General features: G+C 33.6%; 1 protein-coding gene across 6 annotated transcripts in view; it reads right to left on the bottom strand.

Moving 5' to 3' along the window:
• LOC128982006 (vascular endothelial growth factor receptor 1-like) overlaps positions 1-27,573 on the bottom strand; it is a 137,284-nt gene that overhangs the window by 33,093 nt on the left and 76,618 nt on the right. For 2 of the 6 annotated variants that reach the window (XM_054401036.1, XM_054401042.1), the window contains 4 exons: positions 26,710-26,898; positions 22,998-23,092; positions 18,502-18,604; positions 7,870-8,238 (listed from right to left, as the gene is read on the bottom strand). The exons of 1 other annotated variant lie outside the window; for it this stretch is intronic. In XM_054401036.1, the coding sequence (XP_054257011.1) occupies positions 8,024-8,238; positions 18,502-18,604; positions 22,998-23,092; positions 26,710-26,898 (602 nt within the window). In that variant the 3' untranslated portion in view covers positions 7,870-8,023. Of the gene's footprint in view, positions 1-7,869; positions 8,239-18,501; positions 18,605-22,997; positions 23,093-26,709; positions 26,899-27,573 lie in introns of those variants that run through there. 3 more of the 6 variants (XM_054401039.1, XM_054401037.1, XM_054401043.1) reach the window with 2 other exon arrangements.

Raw genomic sequence — 27,573 nt, 5'->3', positions numbered from 1 at the left:
TATTCTCCATAAGAATGGCATGGGGATTTTAAATTATTTACAATTTTTTTAGTTTTCTCCGTAACCAATAACCGTACAAAAACACTTTGATATACTGAATTGTTTGTTTTTATAAGCTCTTTAAGAAGGTTTAGAGAAAAATTCGGAAATTTTGTGTTTTGAGGGTCAAAAGTGAGAAAACCCAATTTTTACCCCATAAAACCCTGTTCCCATGGTCCGATCATGCTGGATCGCGAACTTATTCAAGTTTATCCCGCCTTACACCTTCAAACCAAATTTCATCAAAATCGGATAAAAATTACTCAAGTTATCGTGTTCACGGACACACATATATATATATATATATATATATATATATATATATATATATATATATATAAATCTATATATATAAATATATATATACATATATAAAAATTTGAACGAATGGTGTTTTTGGCCTCTGGGGACATCAAAATGAAAAAGTAAATGGGTCCCGGGCCTAAGTCTTACCATAAGACCTACGGTTATAGCTACTTCCCTATAGGGAAATTCGCTAAAAGATTTCAACTTAAATATTTTAATTGATGAACAACATATAGAAGAAGTAAAAACAATCAAATTCCTACGACTTATTATAGACCAAAATTTAAATTTCAACTCACGTATTGAACACTTATGTAAAAAACTTTCCCAAATTATTTTTATACTGAGAAGATTATCTATGTTCTGTAGTGAAGACGCATTACTCACTGTATATCATTCGCTAATTATTTCCAATATTAGATATGCAATACCTATATGGGGCTCAACTTCATCAAAAACTAAACAAATATTTAAATTACAAAAGTCTGCATTAAGAATTATTTTCAAATTAAAACCACGCCAATCCTGTAAAAAATTATTTAAAAATTACCAATTTATGACCTTTTACTCAATTTATATTTATGAAACATTACTATTTTTAAGGAACAATTTTGAAAAATTCTGGAAAAATGATGAATTATGTGAGAAGAATTATGATTTGAGAAAACTACAAACATTTTCTTCTACTTTTCACCAAACAAGGTTTTATGAAAAACATGTTTATTACAACAGAAGAAAATTATTTAACAAACTACCAACTGATATTCAAAATTTAAAATTAAAAGAATACAAAAGAAAATTAAAACAAATCCTTACTGAAAATCCAATCTACTCTATTGAATTCAATGAAAAATGCATCAAAATTTAAAGTTTTATTTAATAGCATACCTAATTGTACTGTCGATACAATTTATATTGTCAAGACAATAAAGTATTTATTTATTTATTTATCTAATATCCTACAGAGTAAATCCATTCAATTTTTAAAGTTAGGTTTCACCAGTTCAAATATTTTCTTACTCTCAGGAAGGCAGCCTTTGTCTAGAGTGTGGAGGAATCCTTTGAGGCAGGCACACACTGGTCGATGGTTGACCACTCTACACACGGTGTTGACCCCACAATGGTCCAGACAAGGGTCTACACACTTGTGGCCAATACAGGTCTTGTCTGTTGTACACATGGAGTCGTCCGTGCATTCTGCATTTTCTATAAATATAAAGAATATATTAAACACAGTATGTAATATAAAGTGTAATGTAAAATGTGTCTATGACAATTAATTTTTCCAATGGCATTATAAGGTAACGTCAACGCCTCATGGAGGAAGTATTTTCTTTGTCAAAATTTACGAGCTTATAAGTTTTGGGTCCCCCCGAACTCAAAAAGTGGTTTTTGAATTGATGTCCGTGTGTGCGTTTGTGTATGTGTGTTTGTGAAGGGGAGATTTGTAGACTACTTACTTTAGTTAATGACAACACATGTGGTCCAATTTTTACTATCTAAAATATTTTACACAAATCCCGAAACTGTAAAAACTACGGTTGAAAAGTCGTTAAAATTGTTTTGATGTTTCCTATAAAAACCGATAATTTCAATCGATAACCAAGTACCAAAACAATTACCAATTACCAAGTACAAAATTTTTTATTCAGAAAAATATAGTAGGGTGTTCTGTAACCAACTCTTACCATGGCCTTTTTTGTAAAAAAATGTAAGCTGCTGCATCCAGGAGTTAGTTTATTTAAGTTTGTGAACGGTGAGACTAATAAGGTAACAGCAACATTTTCAGCACTATTCATTGGATATGAAAAGTGGATGAATAAAAGAGACGATATAAATGTATTTTAACGGGCTGTTCTAGCATTGTGTTTTTTCCCCTCCTTCCTATATGTATTCGATATACAACCCCAAAGAGCATAACCTTGTACATATAGTCCCACATACCTGGCTTACATTCCGTAAACGGGTCTCCATCGTAGCCAGTTTTACAGGAACACAAAGGATCTCCTTCTTGTACCACACAAATTGTGTTCAGTCCACACACTCCATCACAGGGATCTGTGCATTTTTTAGCTATGCATATCTTCCCTGAAATGCACTCATCATTTGAGATGCACTCTTCCCCTGAAACATCGATACATACAAACATAAATATATATACTAGCAGTTACCCGGCGCGCATTGCTGCGCTAACAACTATTATTTTAAATTGTAATTTGTTGTTTGGGATAAATAATAAAAATGTATACCAAAACAAAAATTGAATATTTATTTTACTCATTTGCCAGTGGATAAACATTTTTTTGCATTAGATGTATGAATATATAAGTTTTTAGGCGTACCTACCACCACGTGAGCACGCATCTTATGTGCTTTAACCAAATTTTTTGAACAGTTTTTAGTTTTTGGTTTCTAGCTGAAAGTTGTAAAATGTATATGTCAAACTAATTATCTATATGTTTATTGCATCTCTGAAGGTATCAAACATCTCAGTTCTATGTTCGGGCTTAGATTTTCAAGTATTTGACGAAGCGATTTCGGATAAGTTTTTATTCTTTATTTTCTTCTTATTTTGGCCCAAGGAATCACTACGTAAATTACGTTTCTACTTTTTAGCGAATTTCCCTATAGGAAAGTAGTTACTACCATTACCGTAGATGGCACGGCAATACCTAGGCTCGGGACCTATTTACTTTTTCATTTTGATGTTCCCAGAGGCCAAAAACACCATTCGTTCAAATTTATATTTATACATCCGTAAACGTGATGAATTGAGTAACTTTTGTCCGACTTTGATTAAATTTGGTTTAAAGGTGTAAGGCAAGATATCCTTGAATGAGTTCGCGAACCAGCATGATCGGACATTGGAAACGGGGTTTTATGGAGGTTTTTATGGGGTAGAAAATAGGTTTTCTCATTTTTGACCCTCAAAACACAAAATTTCCCAATTTCTCTCTATACCTTTTTGAAGAGTTTAAAAAAAAATTTGTATATCGAAGTGTTTTTGTACAGTTATTAACGGTGAATGTTCGAAAAATTTTAAATGTCCATGTTATTCTTATGGAGAATATTGTAAAATGTCGTAGTTTGCTTGTTTATGGATATATTTTGATCAAACTTGGCAAATTTATTTATTTTATACTAAGCTATTAATATTTTACTAAAACACATTTTATAAGTTTCCTTGTAGCGGAAAACCTAGGTACTCGTTAAACCTAATGTTATTTAAATAGATTAATTGAAAATCAATTCAGGCAAATACGGAAATTCGCTTGGATTGCAGGTTTGCTGCGGCAGGTGTGGTGTATTTGGTACATTCTGTGCATACAGGGCATATTTTTAGACTGCTTCTTTATTTTTTTAAACTGCAAAGGATAAAAATACACATTTTGTGGGAATCTACTAATGACGTATGGCCCCCAATTGTCGCAAATTCAACGTTAATTTCCCATTCATCCCCTTTTCCCCCTACCCTTAACTTAACATTTTAAAATTTCAAGGTACCCCTTGTGACATATCAGATGAAAGTACAGTACATGAAAACAACATTTTCATAAATAATAACAAATTCCACTAGAACTTGAATAATAAAAGCCAAAATTAGTTGTAAAAAATTAGTTTCCTTTGTATTGATTTTACAATCGAAAAAACTGTACCGAGCCATGGCTTGGTCCCTCGGTACTTGTTGTTAATTAGGCCTAAAACATAATCCAGTTACAATATTTAAATTTCCTCTCTTGATTTCAGATACCGAGATATCTAAGGTGACATAAATGCAACCTCTAGTTTACTAGGCCAAGAAGTAGGTGTATTAGACAGAGATCAGATAACTTATATCAGTAGTATACTCTGTAGGTGCCTCAATACATTTTACTAAGTAGCACTGACATACGTGCCCAATACGTTGCCACGTAATACGTAACTGGTAATAAGTTAACTTTGCTAAAATAAATTAATTTACCTGTAGTGGTGTTGTTTACAGGCTGAGACCTCGACTTATCCACAAATAACACCAAGAGACACAAACACACAATTCTCGAATCCATCTTATTCCACTATACCTCCTGAACTGAAAACTGTTGTCTAGCTTTACTTGTACTTTGTTCCTCAGATAGCATTGTATCACATTTGACCTTTTGATAAAGACTTTGTATGGTTGCATTTTATTTACGAGTGTGATTGATGTAAACAGACTTTGGATTGTTCCTGTTAAAAATATACCAAACACTATACTGAGTTTGTAGAATAAGAAACATTCACCTCAATTGCGGTTTGTTATTGGCAGGGGTAACACTGCACAGAGGGGGGCAGCGGAGCACTTGTGATACTGTGATTGGGGGGGGGGGGGGGGTTGGTATTTTACATATTACCATCGGCAATTTAAATATTCTTTGAGTGGATTGAGCGAAGCTCTTCTTAACTACTGCTTTTGTTTTACAAATACTCCTCCTGAACTGCTGAAGTGATCCGCATGAAATTTAGCACAGCCATAATAACCAACTATGGAAAGGGGTTAATCTGAAATCATACAAATCGGATTAAAGGCTTTTCTTTACGTAAAATGAAATTTTAAGAAAATTAACATTGACCTTATTGAAGTTGGTCTACATTACATTATTCGCTAGAAAAATAAGTAGGTCAACAAAAGAATCGCATAAACTAGCACATCCAGCTATAAATGAATAGCACTTAAACTATAATTATATAAATGAAATTATAGTTTTGTCTGTACATTGTTTAGAATTATATATTTTAGGTTATTTTTACGTTTGATACATTAAAGGAACCGAAACAAGTATTATCTTTATTTTTGTCTGTCTGTCACGGCCCAAGAGACATTTTATCCGGCCTTCTCCTGAAAACGAGATTACCTATCAAGATCCAAATCATTTTAATGTATTTGCTGGATTGGCGAGTGTGTCATTAGCCATTAAAATATGGCCTCACTACTTTGTAAATCAAATTACGGACGTTCAAAAGACCACTTTTGTACGATTTTTGTCAAGTTTCCCCCCAATGTTTATTACATAATCATCTACGAAATAACGATCACCTGTTCGGATCAAGATTATTTTTTCTAGCTGTCACTGATATGTTTACATTAAATAATATTGTTTACAAATACCGCAACCATTTACGATCACGTTTTTAAAGCAAATCCAAACCAAGTGAGATTAAAAACGTGTTTCTTACATAACGGACTTAATTAATCGCAATAATATGTAACCGTAAATTAAATTTCATAACTAGGTCAGGAACCAGAGATTCTTTGTGTATAAACTATTTTTTTAACAAATGTATAACTTAATGATAATATATAAATGTTTGCAATAATTTTATAAATAAACTATTGACGAAAGATCGTCGTCTGCGGGTGAGGATCCAATGATAAATTGTTCTTGATTTTGATAACCGGGAAGAAGACCTTGAATGAGTGTTGTATAGAGCTGGGAAACTTACATTTATTAAATAATCGTCACCAATAGCTTAAGAACACCTTAAGCGAGTTGTAAGACAAGCAAAACAGTAGGCCATAGGTCTATAGTAATTAAGAAAATACCTATGTAGAAAGAAATTATGTATTCCTTTACTATAGTAATAGTTTATTGTAACATGATTTGTACTTTTAGTGCGAATTCATTATAAAGGCGTTATTTTATTTAACCTATAATTTGGCATTATAAGAAACTGGTGTTTTTTTCTTTGTTAGTTTCAAATGAATTCTTAATTTTATGCATAATCCTTGTTGATCAAATATTTTGAATCGTCTCAATTTTCCACTCTTATGGGTTACCAGATGAAATTCTAATAGGCTAAGTTCACGAACGAACCAAGCAATACACATTTTTAAGTGTAGTTATCACAAAGTCTCAAAAGAGAAAGAAAAATCAAAATTGTAAATCGCTGTCTATCAAAATTATTTTGAAATATAACTACAAATAATACCTCATACTGGTAAATATAACTGAGGGCCGGTTCATTTTCTGATCTAAAAAAAGAGTTTAAAAATGCCCATGTATGGGCGTTTCTCAGTATAAAAATATCACATGCATCGCAAATTAAATTAGCAAGCATGATACCATGCACTCGGATGCAAAGCCCGGCCACATCTTTTCCTAAACCTTAAAAGAGTTGGTAAATTTGACTATTTCATCAAGCCACACCCTGTTTCGTACCTGTCCTCCTGGGTCTTTAAAACGGATAGGTGAACTTGCATATTTGGTTATACCCTCTAACCGTTACCTAGTAAATCAGTACTAGTTCTCTGACACAACATTTGTTTGCTGCAATCCATTTAATGATCTTTCTGCAGGCCTACCCACATAAGAATCTATTTTGTATGTTCATAATTAACCATTTTTTCTTATTTATTTATTGTTACAGGAGGGTGCAATAGAGAAGAATTGGGCTCGAATATGAGTTATTTAAGTAGTGTGGATGTTAATACTGTATCTAGTTTTATTTTATAAATAAATATTTTTATTTGCACTCCAGTTTTTATTTTCCGGCATGGTTAATTCCTATTCTCTTTTCAAAAGGATCACATGAATTGAGTATACTTTTGTAATGAGATAGACTTATCCAGAATTGGTGTGTCATTATTTGATTCATTAAGTACAGTTAAATGTAAAACACATACAAGATTCTGTGTGAAATTTATAAAGCCTATCATTTCAGTTTTGTAAGAAAGAGACTTTTATATTGTTATTCATTAACCTTAGAATACAAACATCATAATTGGAAATAGATGGGACAGTAAGGCCATAACAATATTCTTTTCCACAGTTAGCTTATACAAATGTCAAACACTGCTGTTAAAAGTTTTAAGCCTAATTAATATAAAGTGCAGTATTTCTTTTATCTGTCAGGGATCAAATTAATCAGCTGATGCCTAGGCCATCCATTTGTTTTACAATGTGTAGTAAAACTTATAACCTCTGTACAGTGTTTGTAAAATATTTATTTACATGTTTTCCTCAGCATGGTTCCGACAAATTTTTTTCAAAAGATTTACCAATTATTTCATCAAGGTTTTGCATAACTTAAAAAATGTTTGGCACTAGTGACATTGAAAATGAATATGAATACAATTACAGTTCTATAAAGACTTCCCAATAATGTTATTAAAAATCGGGGAAATATTTTACGTCAATTTTATGTTAATTTTACATTTTTTTGCTTAACACTATGGTGTCAATTTGATTTAAATTTGACATCATTTTGCCTAAAAAAACTGTGCAATATTACGTCAAATTTATGACAACATGACGTCAAATTACGTCAGTTTTTTGACGTCATATTGATCTTTATCGACGTCAAAATTACGTAAAAATATCATTGACGTTGACGTCTTTGACATAAATTATTTTACGTCAAATTGATGTGGGAAAGGTTTCCGAAATGGTCACAACCATCAAAACCCCAAACTAAAAAGTGTTGACGAAAAAATACATTTCTCAACATACATATAGGGGAGAAAGAGAACAGATTTATTATTTACTTAAACATTTATTTATTATGGGAATTAAGTATAAAAAATACAACAGCTGTATATAAGTCAGACAATGAAAGGATAACTGAGAGAATTTATACAAATGCAACTTAACTTTACAGAAAATTATCGTTCAAATTGCATGCCTATGATCTAGATTTAGGGGTTCGATTCCCAGCTATTGTTTTATCTATGTTCACATACAAATTGAAGAGAATGGTAACAATTTTTGCTTATAAATCCATTACGGCCAGCTTTCAAGCACTGATAAGTACCGTCATCTTTGTAAGGCTCACCAACATCCCAATTGGTATATGAAAGTCGTTGTCCAGTGGATGCCCATCGGAACTCCGGATAGTGGCCCAAGTCACTACCACCAATCCATACAAATCTGTCTAGCCCTGTCAACATAAACGATATTACATCCTAAGGTGGTATAAAATAAACAGTACCAATAAACGGACTCAACACTTTCCCTTTTCTTGAGATTAAAACTGTGTATGGATTTGTACACTGAGTACAGTGCTACAAACTACACCTTTTGTCCAATTTTGATTAAATTTGGTTTGGTGGTACTATTCCATGGTATCTCAAAGCATTTTAACTTTCTCCGCCTATTCATATTATGTGGGGAAATTATTGTTTTAGTCAATATTTCCAGGTTTTGGGTGGACATATTCGTTTCTGGGTCCTCCTGCACCCAAAAAGTGACTTTCTAAGTGATTTCTGTATGTGTTCAATTGAATTCGATGCAATTCATTCAATTAATTAATTACAATATCCCAAGTGTTATGCAAAGCACGCGCTAGATGGAAACATACATTTTCATTATTACATTTTATTTCACTGTTTCTGGCAGCAAACACGATTATTATTCAATTAAGTATGTTATAGTCCTTTTAAATCTAAGAAAAATAGTACAACGCTATTGATGTAAAAATTACTGTTGAAAAGTTATCGTCCAAAAATTTGATTTCCCCATAAAATCCCACAAAATAACGGAAAAATTTGATTTTTGAAACGGCTCGATCAACCTAATTAAATTAGAATTTACTATGTTGTGTTCCTCATAAAAACCACAAATGGTACCCCATTGTTGTAATAACTACGATAAAAAATTATTGCAGTTGTTGTGATTTTTCAAATAAAATATAAAATACTCCCGCCATGATAAAGGTTTTGACAAGTTACTAGGAGTAAGTATAGGTTGCCGATACCATTTACTTAATGGAAAGTTATGGGATTTTTATGGAGAAACACAATGGAACATTTTAAAAAGACAATAATGCAATTGATTTTTTACCACAATTTTATTTAGGGATTATGCAAATTTGTTTATGATTGAAAGGTTATTTCTACCTAAACCCCAAACTCGAAAATGCAACAATATTCGAGAAACAATAGTTTCACCTTACACCACATTTTTAGGGGATAAAGTAAACAGCTAATAAGGGTTGGTACTCTAAAATATACGCTACATAACAACTTTGTTCTTAATTATACGCTTTTTTTAACTTGCGAAGCTTATTACACATAAAAAAACGCTTCTACATGTGTAGATTTTCAAATTCATTAATTTTAATAATACCAAAATATTATTGCTATAATAATATATTAAAGTATAACTAACTAGCTGTGAGGTCGGTCAAGCCCAAGAATCAAGTATAGGTCATATAGCTGTTTTTGAATCAGAACAGTGGGTTTAGAATATTTTGTTGTCTACACTATTGAAATGAGTTTTTCAACAAATTACGATGTTTTGAGCCGTTTTACAGACGTTTATTGTAGGCCGAAAGCTACGTATTGCTGTCTGTGCAGGCTGTCATTGTCATTTGGAGACCGAGCAGTTCTTTAAATCCCTAGGGCCGAAAATAAGCTTACCACACTTTCTTAAAGCATTAATGCAAATTAAATACACAATCAGTGCTCATAGCATTGCAATAGAATTGTTTTATTGACACCACACCCTAGCAACTATTTATTATTATTTTTACTGATTCCTCAAATTATTTATTTACATAATATTTAAGTTTTACTTGTGTTGACAGTGTGCATTATTATTTTTGTGGTGAATAATGGTACAGTAATTGGGTATAGTGTGGTGAAAATAGCGTTCACACCACGGGCCGAAATGGTTTTGCAGATCTCGATCGTTTTAAATTCTCGACTTCGTCTCGAACTTAAAAACTCGAGCTGGAAAAACTTTATTTTCAGCCCTTGGTACGAAATATACTATTTAGCTATGTCTTAGAAAGTTGAAATCAACTGTTTTACTTTACTCTGTGCAATTTGAAAACCTTTGTATTTTTAAGTAAATTAATTAAGCGTGTGATAATGAATGAATGAATGAATGAATTATATCTTTATTCCAACAAATTATTTACAGAAATTTGTACACAAATCATATTTAAAGGAGAAAAACATAAGTGAATTTAAAGAATTACATAAAATTAACCTTTGCATTACATATATGTTTACAAAGCGTACATGTTTATAAAGAATAAGCCGACATGGGCAGCGAGCCTGTGCGTCGACTGCAGTTGCATCCAAACATTACATTATTTATCAAAACAAAATCTAAATAAATAAATAAATAAATAACAGAAGATATGATGAGGTGAAGATATGGTCTAAATGGAGTTACAAGAGCAAACCATGTGAAAAAATACTAGTGGCATAATTAAGTTTAAATAAAAAATAATATAACTACGGTACTACGGTTTTCAAAGTGTGTCTAGAGGGGGGGTGGGGCGGGCGGTGGAGAACGAGTCGTCAGAGTACAATGGTCAGGTCGCATGTCTTGTCAGGAGCGTCTGTGTCTGTAATCAGCTGTGATGATAAGCTCAGCCTCGTCCCTGCCTAGACCAAGTAACCACTCATTGACACGGCGTTTGAATATGTTTAAAGTGGGGGAGTCAAAGAGATTAACGCTTTGAAAATTGTTTTGCAAGTTACGAAATAGAACGTGTGCAATATAAAATGAGTTGGTCGATGAAAATGATTTGTATAGTTGTAGTGATGAAATGCCAATTCGGGTAGAATATCTAGTATTATGTGTATGGGAAATTATGGAGAAAATGTTGTTATAATTTTTAAAAATATGACTTAGAACATTTTTTATGAAAAGTTGTCTGATCGTTAAAACTGACACATCCTTAAAGAGAGTGTCAGATGGGTAACGCTTGCACTTCCCAAAACCAATTTTTAATATTAACTTTTGTGTTATGTTTAATGGCTCTAAAATACTTTTAGAACAACCCCCCCAGCTTATGATTCCGAAGGATAAAAGTGATTGAACAAAAGCATAGTACATTAATTTCATTTCACTTTCATTTAGAATCTGATTCAGCTGACCGATAGCATAGATATATTTTCTAATTTTGCTTTTTAAATATTGAATATGACTAGACCACTTAAGACGGTAATCAAAGACCACTCCTAAATATTTGAATGACTCTACTTTTTCAATAGATTCGCATGTACAGTTGGCGTCGAGGTAATCACCACAGGTGTGAATAACAAGATTTTCTAGATTGTAATCAGATTTTAAACTTAAAGAAATTGGCATAAACTTAGTTTTTGATGAATTTAAAGAGAGAATATTCTGGTTTAACCATAACTTGGTTTCCATTAGGTCGTGCAAAGCTTTGTTGCGAGCCTCAGGCCAAGTTTTTCCGCTGTTTAAAATTAAAGTGTCATCAGCAAATAAGAAAAGTTTACCAAAAATATTAAGTTTTGAAATATTATTTATATATATTAAAAATAAAACAGGCCCAAGTGTACTGCCTTGAACCACACCATAGTTAACATGTTCAATATTACTGTTGGTGTTAAGAATTGATACAAGTTGAGATCTTTGAGACAGATAACTTTTAAACCATTGAAGAGCGTTACCCCTTACGCCAACTGCTTCTAATTTGGAAAAAAGCTTAGATCGATCAACTGAATCAAATGCCTTTTTAAGATCTAAAAATATTAATATCGGATGTTCATTATCTGAAATTGCCGAATTTAAGACCCTATTAATGTCAAAAAGTGCATCTGAAATGTTTTTGTCCAAGCGAAACCCATACTGACAATCACTCAAAATGTTGTTTGCTTGAAGAAATGTAACTAATTGATCTTTTACTATTCTCTCAATTAACTTAGCAAATACACTCAAAATAGATATTGGTCTGTAATTATTCATATTGGCAAATTCATTTGATTTATAAAGAGGAAAAACTTTGGCAAGTTTCAAACATTCAGGAAATCTACCGGATGAAATGCTTAAATTTACTATATGTAAGAGTGGTTTTTTAAACAAATGGAAATTGGCTTTCAGGACTTCGGCTGAGATACCATCGTAGCCAGGTGCTGACCCACCACGTAGACTGTAAATGTATCGTTTCAGTTCGGATTCAGTGATTGTGTGAAGTGTAAATGTGCAATCATGGGCAAAGTCAATGTCATTCACAACTGGGTCCCCACTTGAGTCGATAGAGGTTGCTAAATTAGAGCCTACAGAGGAGAAAAAATCGTTGAAGTCATTTGCAACTCTTTGACATTGGGCTGGAGATACCTGGTCCGCAGGAACAAACTTATCAATAGGAAAGGAATCTTTTTTACATTTTCTGCCAGATATTTCATTGATTATGCCCCAGAACATTTTAGGGTTGTTGCCAGTCAAGTGTAGTTTATTTCTATAATAATTTCTTTTTGTCAGCTTCAAAGAAAAGCTTAAACTATTTTTGATTTCTCGGTATCGAGTAATAAGTTCGTTATTAAAAGGCTGCTTTTTGACTTGTTTACTTAATTTATCTCTTACTCTTATTTGATGTATTAAGTCTGACGTTATCCACGGTTTTAACTTTTTGAAACGAGATTTCTTGTTATAAGCCAACTTACTAGCCGCAGCAACAGAATTAGAGATGATTCTGGTAAAATGTTCGGAACAGAAATCAACATTGTCATGACAAGAGGTTATGGGATCCCAGTTGGAATGCGTGAGGAAGTGTGTGAGTAGTGCGTGGTCCAGGTGTGTGCGTGGCGGTGGGTCATAGTGACAGTTCGGTGTCCCCAATGTGATAGTGATCCCGGTGCTGTAGTGGTCGGTAACATTAGTCTGTAACACAGCCGACTGTACACTCTCCAAGTCTTTGTATTTGATAAATATGTGGTCTAGGCATGTTGCTGTGTTTTGAGTCACTCGTGTAGGTTTGTCAATGCATTGTGTAAATCCAGATCCAGTTAAAATATTTTAAGTACCTATGTGAGAGAACATTCATGTTTAGTATGTCAATGTTAGCGTCTCCAAGATAAATAACCATGTGATCTTTATTGATATTAAATAAGTAAACTTCAAGGTCATGTAGGAACATTTCAACATTACAATCAAAGGTTTTGTAAATTGCTAATAGATTGAAGTGTCTGTTGAATAGAGAAAATTGTAATGAAATGCCGTAAACGTCCCCAATGGTAATTTCAGTAGCCGTAGCAGACAAATGTTTGTTTATGTAAACAATAACCCCATCGTTCTGATTGCGATAAGTAGAAGTGTGATAAAGGTCAAAGCCCTCCAAGGTAGCCACCCCCTCCCCTCCAGACAGCCAGCATTCTGTAAAAACAATTATGTCAATTCCTGAAATACAATTATTGAGATATAAACACATTTCATCAAAGTTTTTCTTGTAACTCCTGATATTTGAGTGAAATATACTAATAGAGCTGTCACCAACATTACGCTTGTAAAATGCAGAATATTCATCAGTAGAATTAAGGTTTAAACAGTTTAGTTTTTCATGAAATAAATTGTTACATCGCCATCTGCGTGCATGACAACTGTCACAGTGCCCGCTGCCAGTCCCGACCTATGACTATTGTTGTGTGCTATTGTTAACATTGGAGAGAAAAATAAATAAAGAATGCATAATTTACATAAACATAAAATTACAATCAATGGCTAATAAGTAAATGGTTGTTTATCTTAACTAGCAGAATTTTATAAATACATAAATGAAAAGGTAGCCTATATGAATAATAAATATTTCTTTAAATAAAATATAAAATATTTAGGTTAGCATCAACTAGCAAATTTTATTATATCTCTAGTAAAAATACGAATACTGTAATAGTATTGAGAATTTCACTTAAATGAAAAAATATGCTGTCCAACATAACTAGAAATTTTTATATAATACTAATAATAAGAAATAAAAATAAAACTATCGATATTTTTCTAGACGTGAAATAAATATTTTGGTTTGTGTTCGCTAGCAATAAAAATACAAACCTAATATAAAAATAATAAGAATTAGTGCATTTTTTTCTGAATTAAATAAAAATAGCTTAAGTATATACGAAATAGATTTAACTAGCAAATATTATAATAAAATAAATAATAAATTAAATGGACCATTATTCCTTTGTGTATTGAGTCATGCAACAATAATCATGCAATTTAAGGGTAATGGAGAACAGAGTGATGCGGTAATAGATTACCGTGGTATTAGACTGAATAAAATAAATAGCTATATAAAAAATATAATAAAATAGATGGATAAAAGTCAATTGCATGCATAAATACCTAATTTAAGTTTCAACGAATACCTAAGAAACATTATTTGTCTAAGACGTCCAGTTCATGCTGTGCAGTGATCCTGATGGCATCGTCGTGTTCCTTGGGTTTAAGGTGCATTGTCCCTGAAGCGACTCTTGCGATAGTAGCTGAGCGATAGTAGCTCAGCGATAGTAGTTGAGCACTGGTTAGCGTTGTTTCAAATGGGACCATTGTCCTTGACGCGACTGCGACTGGAGCGGCTAGCGGCTGAACACAGCGACTGTAGCGGGTCTGCTCTGAGGGGAGTCAGAGTCGCAGTCGCTGAGCGATTTGTGTTGTGCGTAGACTTGTTTATTGGTCGTAATGTCTTCAAAGAATACAAAACTGTTTTCTACCCCTGAAGAAGATGAAAAGCTGTTAGTACAGAATAAGTACGGTATTAAATAAATACTTGAAGATTTAAAATGTGGGGCGCATGATAATTTATAATTATCTTTACCTATTGAACTATTACTATCCATTGCATGCTCCCCACGTTTTTCGTTTTAAATCTTACAAGTATTTATTCTCTCCACATATTTATAATTTATTTTTACTTTTGAGTGTGTTTAAAAACGTATTATTTTTAAAAAGTATTTTTATTTATAATTATATTATAATTATATTCTACTAATTTTAGAAATAATTTTATTATTTACAGCTGGCTTCAATTGATATATTTATTTAGGCCTACATTCTTCCAAAATGTAAACATGAAAAATTCGGAAGCCCATGGAGCTTAGCCCAAGGGAAATATGAAAATTAAATGATATAATATTGCATTGTCATCCATTTGTGAGCTATGTTTCAAGTTTCAATTCTCTATCTCATCGGGAAGTTAGTTATTGATTGCAAAGTTTGTACCGGACAAGAAAGTGAGCAAATAAAAACGTTTTAAAATTAGCTGGTGTCATGACACTCATGGCACCAATTCACTCGAAAAGTCAGCAAAATGAACAAAATCGCTCTAGAACAATCGCTTCAGGGACAATGACATGGTTAGCTACTATCGCTGAGCTACTATCGCTCAGCTACTGTCGCTCAGCTACTATCGCAAGAGTCGCTTCAGGGACAATGCACCAATGAGTATTTTCCCATTGGTGTAGCCGGCCTTGTGGATCTTCCCCTCACGCTGCATCCTTCTAGCTCGTCCCAGGAGAGTCTTATTATGTATGGTCAGATGATCGTTGATGTAGACATCACTCGGCACAAGACGTCCGTTGATATCTGTAGCATTTAGGTTTTTCTTTTTTCTCGCAGCGATGAGCCACATCTCTTTGGTGCTCCTAGAAACGAACTGCGCAATGTTAGGCGCAAACGTGTGATTTTTAGAATACTGGCGCAGTCGATGGGCGATGGAAACATCCTCTCTCTTGAAGTTGACTCCAAGGGCAGCGGCAATGTGTTGCAGAATGTCGTATACATTTTCATTTGTAGTCGTAGGTATACCCAGGACCTCGATGTTGGCGCAGCGTGAATGCTGGTCAGCGTCGTTCTGACTAAGCTGCAGCGCGCGGACCTGCTCGACAAGCATGTCGTTTGCTTTTTCCAACTCACTGCAGCGTTCCTGTAAAGCTGACTGGTTTAGCTCCAAAGAAGAGACTTTGTTGTTAAATGTGTGCAGTTCTGTAGTTAAATTGTCAATTTTAGACATCACACCTCCTACAACAGAGTCGGTGTGCATTTGGATTTCTGTTTTAAATGAGTTTAGTATTTCTATCATAGTGTTTTTATCCAAAGCTGAACTCACGCTTGCCTGTAGGGAAGCAGATGAACCTGACGCAGATGTACACTTTTCACACTTCCACTGTTTAATTTTAGACTTTGTAAAGTGTTGATGTGATCCAAACTGCGTGCACGCTGGATGATATCCCGTCTTACACTCAACACATTTCACTGACAAGTCACTCTGCACAACGTCACCTCCACACTGTCCACACGTAGACACCATAATAGTTTATAAATAACAATAATGAGGTAAATTAATAAATTAATGTAAGCGAATTAAATAAAAGTTCAGCACAGATAACCTAAATGGTAGATAGCAGGTTGCGGCCTGAGACTGGCAGATAACCGGTTCACTGATAAGCGTCCTTCCTCATCAACGTCTGGACGGCAACTGAATAAGTAATAAGTAATAGAATATTAGGATACGGCTCAAATAAAAGGAATTTAACGATAATGAAGTTTTTCTTCTAATCTGAAGGTTATTGTTTTGTTGAAGGAATGTTTAGCATTAAATAACAACATTGACTAATCTATTCTAGATTAAAAGGAAAACTTCTGCTCTATTTTGATTTCAAAACACATATTAAAGATTTATCGTCCACTATTTTCTTAATTTACTAACATTTATACAAAATATATATATATATATATATATATATATATATATGTATTTGAGATTTATTGGAGTGTGTAATCAAAATTTGTTAAGTGGAATAACCTCAACAGCTACTCTTAAAAACAATTTGGGAATAAATCATAAATAGGTTCGTACAGGTATTTTTTGTTCATTAAGTAAGTACTATGACAAGTTCCAATGGGCGGAAAAACAATATTATTTGGAGGAGATTTTAACCAGGTTCTGCCTGTTGCTGTTGCTACAAGCAAAAAAGGTTCAAATAATATAGCCTAGCATGCGTAGTAAAGGAAGCATCTTAACAGTAAAACCTAAGAGGAAGTTGCCGTTTCTTTAAACTAACCAAAAATATGCGCGTCGAAGATGCTGATGAAAAGTAATTTCGTGATTGGTTTCGATTACCAGGAAATGGAACCCTAACCATTCGCAAAATAGTTCGAAATCTGGTGTTAGCTAATGAGCTTTGATTATTCCCTTTTTGTTGGAATATCTATCTATATATTAATAGGCAAGCATGTTTCTTTAAAACCTTTTTTCTCAGCTTGTGTGCATCGTGGGGTAAATCTGCGCATACCGTTAGAAAGCAATTTTCCTGTAGGTGTGCAGAATCCCTTTATAAATTTAAATAGGCTCAAAGATAAGCACAAAAAATGAGATTGAAAATTTGAAAAAATTAACATGGATTTTATGCGTTGCCATGCTGGTGACGAAATAACAACGAAATATAAACAGAAAATCAAAACAAATGGAAGAAACTCCAATCACATGTTTTATTTACAGTGTGGGGTGAAAATAGAGAAGTGAGTACATTACATATTTTTGGTCGAGTTTCGACCACTGGACGACCTCTCGTGTTAAGTAAACCACACCTTTAGGAGGAATACCACCAAATAAACTTACACTAGGCTATCAGTAGTTTTTTTTTATGTCGAACAGAAACAAATCTAGGGTTACGTTTGGTCAATGGGATGCCTTTACTTTACAATAATGTTTTGAAACCTTTACAATAGGAGTATAAAACTAGAAATAATAGCTGGGTTGGGGTGCTAATTTTGCGTTTTTACCAAGAACTAAACTTTCAACACACCTTTATATGCCTGTTTGTACGGAGACAGTTTCCAAAATTCCAATAAGGGAAGCATTTTTATCATTATTTTAAAACCACAATACCAAAGATACCTTAGTAAACTAGTATTTATTCATAAAATATTTATGTGTTTGCTGCATTTAGGAGATTTAGGCCTAACCCTCTGGAATGATTCGAATTATTTATTGAAAATACCGTCGACAAAAGCAAACAACGATCCCGTTTTTTACACATAAGATGTGTACAGTCATATATATATACATCTTGAAACATAAGTAATTTTATTCTGATTTTGTTTAACTATTACAATAATTTGATTTACATTTGAGCTTTTTAGGGACCCATATCCCTGCAAGCCACTAGTTTATTATTATTTTCGATCATTCATAAATTATTTCTTTACATAACCTTAAAGTTGTAGTGGTTTTGACTATTAGTGTGCATTATAATTGTGGTAAATAGTGGTAATAGGGTGGAATATTTTTGTGGTAAAAATAGCATTCGTACCACGGACCGAAGTGGTTTTGCAGTTCTCGACTTCGTTTCAAACTTAAAAACAATCTTGAGCCGGCAAAACCTCATTTTTGGCCCTAGGTACGAAATATACTATTTTTTCTTAACGAGAGATCACTACTTACACCCGACAGTTTCAATAAAACTGTTCCACTCGTCTTCATTTTCAATTGTCGCTAGTTCCATTCCATGATCATTACACTCCTTATGGGCTTCAAACCAATTTTTCTGTAACACACACATGTTGATTGACTTCAGAATATTTTCTTGTATTTTCACGAATCATTCTTCAATTCAAGACTAACATTGATTTATATAAATAAAGCGGTTATATAAATTCAACTCTGTTCGTATACTCAGAAAGGGGGTGAATGTTGAAGTAAAATTTAAAGATTCCAATTTAAGTTTTGAAAATAAATAAGGTGATATGAAAAAAAAACAAAACGTATAATTAATTCAGACTATATACTTGTTCCTGAACCATCATTTGAAGACGTACAGTAACCTATAAAGTAATTTACAAATATTTCAAAGCCCCAGGTGAGAGTGCAATCACCATGGAGGTAAGAGTACACATGAATAGTTCTCAGCACAAAATGATTCTCAAAATTTGGAGGACAGAGAATATGTCAGATGACTGGAAGGAAGTGGTTATTATCCTACTACACAAGGAATGCGACAAAATGGTTTGCAAGAATTAAATTATATGAGAATTTCATTGAAAAAGCAGCTTAAAAAGTACTCTCTAAAATCCTGATGCACAGACTAAAAGTACATGTTAAAGAAATTATAGACATCACCAAGCAGGATTATGAATTGGAGATGGGGACCCATCATTATTTACTCTTAAATCTCTCATCTCAGAATTTTGAAAGCCCCGTGGGGCAGAGTCCTACTTCAATATCGGAGGGGAATAGTTCTATATGACGTATCCTCGGACCGATAGCTTTATTTTGTCCAATTTGAGCCCAATCAGTTCAGTAGTTTTTTTTTTTAGTTTATCTCATACAAACACACAGACACCACTTCTTCTTTATAATATATAGAACCGTTGATTATTTTGGATTCTGATGAAATCAAACAAGTTGAAAAAATATATTTTTTAGGTTTAAAAATTGATAAACACCTATCCTGGCAGGGCCACGTCGATCATGTTTGCTCAAGGATAAATTCAGGGATATTTTCATTGAAAAAGATATCTTATCTATGTAATATATGTAATATGTAACTTTAAAAACAATATATCATTATCTTGTCCATAGCCATATTTCATACGGTTTATCTTTATATAGAACTACAACAAAGAAAAATCTTACTCGAATCTTAAAATTACAGCAAAGGGCATTAAAAACAATGATGGGACTAAAAAATGATGAATGTGTTAAAATTCATTTCAAAAATTTGAAAATACTCACTGTCTTTGCCCAATACATTTTTGAAACTGCTCTCATTGCGAAAGAAAGTATACCAGATAACGCACAATTATGCTACAATACAAGAGAAAAAAGTCCTAAGAGAAAATAGTCGGCACCATCTTTTATTTTCAAATAAAAAGCCCACATATGCCGGAAGAAGGTTTTTACGTTTTCTTCCAAATCATTTAAAACCTATTGGCAATATCAAATTTGAAACAAATTAAAAAATTATCTTATAGAAATCGCTCCTTACTCCATTAAAAGGGTGTTTCCTCAATTAACCTGATTTTATTGGTAGATTCTTAGTATTGTTTAAATCTTAATTTTAGATTATAACTGTATTTACTAGGTTAGGAATTTGACACTATTTAATGTACAATTATTGAATAAAGATATTGTAATGAAAAAAAAATAAATGAAATATAGATATAGAATATAGATATAGTTTTCATTCAAGAAGCAGCTTATAAAGTACTCTCTAAAATCCTTACGCACAGACTAAAAGCACATGTTGAAGAGATTATGGACCTCACCGAGCAGGATTATGAATTGTAGGTAAACTACAGAGCTTATGGTTGTGCTAAAAGATGTTAGTTATAAGCAATTATTGGCTGTTTGATAAGACTGTTTACATAGTATTTATAGATTTTAGCAAAGCTTATGACAGCATCAGGAGACAGAAAATGTAGTCTATCTTAAACAAGTACAAAATGCGTAAAAGATTGATAAATCTAACAGAAGATTTTATGGATGGCTCAAGATGCAACGTAAAGGAGTGATGAGAATACAAGGAAAGTACTGGGGAAAGTACTCTTCTCTACAAGGAAAGAGAGGAAGATGGTCTATCTCCAATACTGTTTAACCTGGTTATAAGCTGTTAAAGCCCCTCATACACGGTCCGACATGTCGGTAGACATGTCCGCCGACTCATCCAACTCTGACCACGTCGGACCTTGTGTGGTTAAAACCATAGCCACTTCTACTGACCGGGGCCGCAGACAGTTGGACAAGTCCAAGGTTAGTTGAGAATTCCAGACGGACTTGGTCGACACAACCACAGACACAACCGACCGCGTCGGACCGTGTATGGACTCAACAGTCATAGAGACTTCGTACTCCCATTGGTCCATTCCGTCTCAAACTGAAGTGTGACGGACCCGATGCTGAACGAATACAATCGAGGCTACACGAAGATTACCAGTCGGAACTCGGAACACTGGTCGAATCGTGTGTGGTAACAACCAGACTTGGGAGACTTGGTACGACACCTTTCCGACAGTAAAAACACACCATACCACCGCACCATGCTAAACGCTTCTTTTATCATGAGACCTTCCAGAAAGAAAACCACCGTGCCATACCGAGCGATTCCGCAGCATACCGTGCATAGCCGAACTGTTTGCCGCAAATTGCTATCTCTATTACTTTCACTCTCAAATTGATCGTTTGTAGGTTAAATTTAAATTAAATTAAATTAAACTGTCATAACCTAACCACATTGCTTTTAATGACAAAATCTAATGAAGGTTTACTAATTGAAAAAAATAATTCTGTTCATAAAATAAAATTAAAGTCCTCAAATTAAATTTTATAATTTTTTTATTGTAAAATCAAACTGTCATAACCTAACCAAACTTGCTGATAATTAATAAAATCGAATGAAGGTTTACTAAACAAAAAATGATATGTTCATAAAATAAAATTAATTATAAATGTTTATTTTTGACAAAACTTTAAAGCCTCCGGTGGGATTCGATCCTGCTACCTTGTATTCATAAGCCTGGTGCGTTATCCACTACACCACCAAGTCTTGTACCAATCGTTGTGGCAATGGTGTTCCCTCAAGAGAAGAGAGTAACGTCACGCCATCGGCACGGCGCGGTGATGGGGTTGGTTTTCTGTAGGGAAGGTTTCGTATTTTCTAGTGGATCTGGCCGAATCGACGTCGCTGGACGTTACCGGGGGCTATACATACATCTCCGTCACGTCACGTCACTGTATGCTCCTAGAGCATTCAACCATATTCCGGACGTGAAGTGATGTGACGGAGATGTATACATGTAAACATGTATAAGTTACATAAAACATATATAACATATAGTGACATAAACATGTATAGTATGAGTACATTTGATTACATAGGGAGCATACCCGTCAAAAATGGCAGTGGAGTAACCAAGTGCTTAAGGTTGTAAGAAGATTGGGAACAAATGAAAAAATTACAGAAGGCTTGGGTTTACATGGCCACAGGAGTTATTACATCCTATATTGCCAATTGCTGTGTGTTATACAGTATATAGAAAAAGATTTAAGATAAAGCCACATATTTTAAAGATTGAGTGAAAATTATAAGAAATCAATGAAAGAAATACTCGACTAAAAATGTACAAAATTGTTTAATTTAAATTAAAGGAAAGGACTTTACAACGAATTTCCCCATAAGGAAATAGCTAATGCCATAAGTGGCACGATTTTGATTAAGTTTGGCTTGAAGATTGCTACATGAACTTGAATTAAAAATGGGGTTTTAAAGTTTTTACACAAAAATTCCTAATTTTCATTACAGCTAAATTATGTTGTTATAAATGTTGTAAAATAAAACGCTGCAAAGAAATTCACATAAACTGCAAATTTAAGATTCCCATGTCATTATTGTAAAGAAAAAACTTTATACGCCGTTCGCTGCGGCACGTCAAATAACGGGCGTATCCCCAGTGCGGTGCAGCCCTCAGCGTCGAACAAACCCGATTGCCGCGTGTGATTGGCTTTCCAAATTCGGTCTGACGAATGGCAAAGAACGTGCAGGGATGTCCTGCTTTACAACGAGAGTCGACGTAGTCACTAAACACCCACAGATAGCAGCACTGCTTGTAACGTAGCCGGTCCCATTGGAATTGTATTGCCAAATGGAGGGAAAAAGACGGGACAAAAAGTTGATTTTTAAGCTTGCCATACAGGGATTTTACGGGGAAATTTACTACCAACCTACACCACAACAAAATTTGAGTCACATACTACACGCTAACATAGTATATGTCCGCTTTCGACCGACGCTAGAGCAAAAACAAAGATATAAAAAAGGCATTGCCGAGCGTTCCCGATCGGGTACGGCCGCACTCAACGTGTTAATTTGCTTGTTTATGTATGTATGTTGATCAAATTTGACAGCTTTTTTAGTATTTCTTGTGTTAACTTAGTATACTGACCTCTCCTGCGAAAGATAATTTGAAGGTTTTCTTTTCTTCAATTGGTTTTTCTATGTGTTCCTCATTGTTAATAGGACCTGCAACAACTCCGCCAACTGTAAATGTAAGATACATCACCATAAAACTACTAAATTGGCTCTTGCATTCAGGGGACAATGAAAAGGTTTTAAAATAAATGTCTGTAAAGTTGTGATGATCAAATCCAAAACACCTAAACTGTCTCAACAGTATGTGGTTTTAGAATGTGCTATGACTTAAGTAGCTTTTTGAAAAGCTGCGACTTTTATTAAAACTAGTTGCTCTGCCCATGCTTCGCAACAGGAGAAGAATAACGTGGGTTTCTGAATCTACAGTGAAACTCCATTCTCGCTTGCCATGCAAATTATACGGACAAATCTCAATTCTACATATTGCTTATTTTAAAGAAGATTTTTTTGCTAAAGTTACCTGACAAAGTGGGCTTCCTTGCACTGATTATTGCACACATAGTAGCTAATTGCTGCATTTACTTACTTTTTCCGCACTAGTTTACTTTTGCCACACTCTTTTTTATGCCTCACTCACGTATTTTAAACTTAACAATACAAAACTGTAAAATCTGTATACATCTGTTATTAATATTTAATGTGAATTATCACAATTTATTTCATGATACAACGGATCAATACCTAATGTTTCATCATATTTTCATATCATGGAACAATCTTTTGATGCAAAACATTTCTCTCATGTGCAGGAAAGTGCCACTTCGCACACTAGTTACGCAATAGTATTAGCATGCTATAATCAGTTCAAGAAAGTCCGTTTTGTCAGGTAACTGTATGAAAATAACTATTGTGTATCTGTTTATACAACAGTGAAGTAAAAAAAAAACAAACTATTGTCGGGACCACATAAGTTTGCAGTTGAGGGAGGAGCCTATTTACCATATGGTTTTCAATGAACCAATGAGAACGGTGTGGTGTTGCCAAATCTAATAATACCAGCTGATTTGAAAATTGAAAATATAGTTTTGCATTAGTGTTGTCAATGGGTGATGTGGCAACGTCGCACTAGCCTCGTCTTGTGATTGGCTGCCACCAACTGCAAACTAACGTGGTCCCGACAATAATAACTTAATCGTAATGTAAATAACTGTTTTATTTTTGCTATAACATCTCAAAGTAAACAAACAGTTATCTTGAGTAAATATAAGTCGCATTTATTTTCTTTCAAATGCCACACAGCATTGTAAATGTAATGAAAAAGCAGCTGAATCATGTGGCAGGTTTATTGTTTTTTTTTTTTTTTTTTTTTTTTTTAGATTATGGACATTAAAATAAGCTAGATTATATAGCAGCTAGGAGAGACCATAGTATCAATTACTGTCAGTCAAGTCCGTTGTAATTTGTCCTTAACCATTCCCTATGCTGTGCACCATTTACATAAAAATATTTACATTAATTTCATCTTAATCCTAACTCGTAATTAAACCTTTAATATTTTGATAAATTAAGTTTTTTCAACACATCTGCTTAGGTGAAGCTAAATATACACTGTTATAAAATGAACTTATACAGTTGTACACAGTTTACAATTTTCTTAAGCAAAAAATCAGTAAAAGTTTAATCAGTTTTTGTTTTTCTAATCAATGGTAAGTGTGTAATGTAATTGGAAATGCCTTGAACAATACAACTAGTACGGTAAAGTGACATCTATTTCTAATGATTGAACAAGATATTTTATCCCTGTGTTAAGGTTAATGCCAGATTGTAAATTACTGAATTCCTTCAATATATATTATTTTTTAATAATCCAAACTGATAAGTCGACTTATGGTTAGCAACATATTTTATCTCACATCAACTGTATACACAAACAAAGAAAAGTACAACAAACTTTGGAAGTAGTTCTTTCTGCGAATGATACATTTAACGATGTCCGTTTTTATAGAAAAAAAGGCTAGAGCTGGTTAATAAAGATGGAATAACGACTTAAGTATTCAAAAGTAAATGTTAAACTTTACTGTTTGAACCTAACATGTTCCACAAAAATTTTTAAGTTCGGAAAGTAGATACACTTGTAATGCTAATTGTTTGATAATTTATTTTTTTCTATAGTTTAAGTGCAGTGGTAAACCATTATGGTTATGGTAAATGTGTAACCATTTCAGACCGTAATTTTAAAGAACCGAATTTTCTGAAATCGTTTCTTCCGTCTATTGCAAACATAAATCACGAGTATAACTGCAATTAGATTATGTCATCACACACTTACACCTACACTTTTACGCCAACCCCATAGTACGGGTACTTTAATAGTCAATAATAAGAATCAAAATGTTTACTCAGGAAAATGCAAACAAAAAACCATGAATAAAAACAAATCCAACAGCTGATGCATATTTAATATTTCAAATGTGATTAAATCCAGCCCTTTAATTAAGGTGTGTGCCCTTAGAAGAGGGTTCATCGAAAAAATGATATTTTACAGGGAGGTTTCACGTAAAGACCTTTCGATGAAGTATGCGATTGATATGCTTCATGGTTCTCAAAGGGTCGTGAACCTTATAGATGAGAGAACAAATATAGAGTTGGAAATTCGTTTTCCGTTTATCCCTGTGTGAGTGTGTTAGCATCATGAAAACTCAAGAACCGCTGCACTAATAGCGTTAAACATTTGCACAAATAATTATGACACCACTGGGAAGATGTCATTAAATTTTAGACGATTCCCCCAGTAGTTTATAAGTAAGTTGAGTTTTAAATTTTAAAATCAATTTGTATATGGATAACATTGATCTTGAATCGGTGTAACATAACTGCGAGATACAATAGAAATTTGTTTCAAATTCCAACTGTACGCAAAATCCATCTGTCAAAAAATAAAATCTGTTTAATGGTTTTTGAAAACATTTCATGGTCTTAATTATTGATTAAATAATGGTAAATGATCAGAAAAAATATATCAGATGCTACACACCATCAGTGGATCAGGGTTGATTTGTTTAAAATAGAAAACGTATGAATGTTGTTTGAATTGATTTGTTAAATTAGGTAGTGTTTACGTAGTTCACTTCAAACATGCTGTATGCAAACATTTTCTTCAAAACTACTGATTAAAGATTATATATGTAATAATCTTAACCTGTGAAATATATTTAGTTGTGTTCTAAAATGAGCAGACATTACTTTAATTTCTAGAGGACATACTGAAAAGTCAATTTTACAAAAAGGCGTTCCATTTAAATTGTCAGATTGACAAATCAGATGGAAAAAATGTAGTTACTTGAATGGTAATACTGAACAATTAGATTCTTAATACACTACTAACGATAATAATTGTCCTTAAAACTAAATTCCAAGATTGTTCTAGGATGTTGTTTTCTACTTATCTTTTCAATATCGGCATGATCAAACCAATTACACATCGGATAATATTAAAACTATATTTCTGTCACTTATAAATAATCTAAATAGTTTAGCTAAGAAGTTTAATTTTGGCGAGTATGTAGTTCAAAGAATGGAATCCCCCCTCTGGTTCTCCCGCATGAACTAACTGTACGCAAATTTACTATAAAATGCGGCTTCCACGAATAAAAGCACAACATATTTGGCAAGACCCGACGATAAGATTTTGTGCCACTTCAGTTAAGTAAAAACACTTCTGTGATGAAAATCTGTACGGTTTCAATGAAGAATCGTGTTACGTCAAGCTATTTTATTATACTCACCGTAAGGCACACATTCATTGTAGGCATCTCCTATGTACCCAACTTTACATGAACACACAGGGTAATGGTTCTTGACGTGACATTCTGTGTTGTTGCCACACACTCCATCTTGACAAGGATCTACACACTTCTGCAGACGACATGAGCGATCATCCGGACAATGAGAGTTAGTCTGACATTCCGGAATCCCTGCGACACAAGAATATTACCAATGTATAGCTGTTAGAACTATCCAATATATGTTGAATCGTCTTTCTAGGATCCCAGTGAGGTTATAAGAACTACTAGGACTGATGAACAGTTACACTCGCCTGTACATCTTAAAATCCATTAATATCCAATATCCTACTGCGTATATAATTACAATTTTTAATGTTAGATTTCAACCGTTCAAATATTTTCTTACACTTAGGACTGCAGCCTTTGTCTAAAGTGTGGAGGAATCCTTTGAGGCAGGCACACACTGGTCGATGGTTGACCACTCTACACACGGTGTTGACCCCACAATGGTCCATACAAGGGTCTACACACTTGTGGCCAATACAGGACTTGTCTGTTGTACACATGGAGTCGTCCGTGCATTCTGCATTTTCTATAAATATAAACAATATTTTTAACACAGTATGCAGTATAAAGTGCAATGTAAAATGTGTCCATGACAAATAATTTTTCCAATGGTAATAAGGTAACGACAACGACTTATGGAGGAAGTATTGTCTTTTTCGAAATCTACGAGTTTATAAGTTTTGGGTCCCCCCGAACTCAAAAAGTGGTTTTCGAATTGATGTCCATGTGTGCGTTTGTGGATGTGTGTTTGTGAAGGGGAGATTTGTAGACTACTTATTGGACTTTACAGTTAATGGC

This window comes from Macrosteles quadrilineatus, unplaced genomic scaffold (assembly GCF_028750875.1).
Source record: "Macrosteles quadrilineatus isolate MER2022 unplaced genomic scaffold, UCM_ALF_1.0 Scaffold_77__1_contigs__length_550361, whole genome shotgun sequence".
NCBI classification, from domain to species: domain Eukaryota; kingdom Metazoa; phylum Arthropoda; class Insecta; order Hemiptera; family Cicadellidae; genus Macrosteles; species Macrosteles quadrilineatus.
Note: the sequence above shows the minus strand (reverse complement) of the source record. Positions and strands in the feature narration are given on the sequence as shown.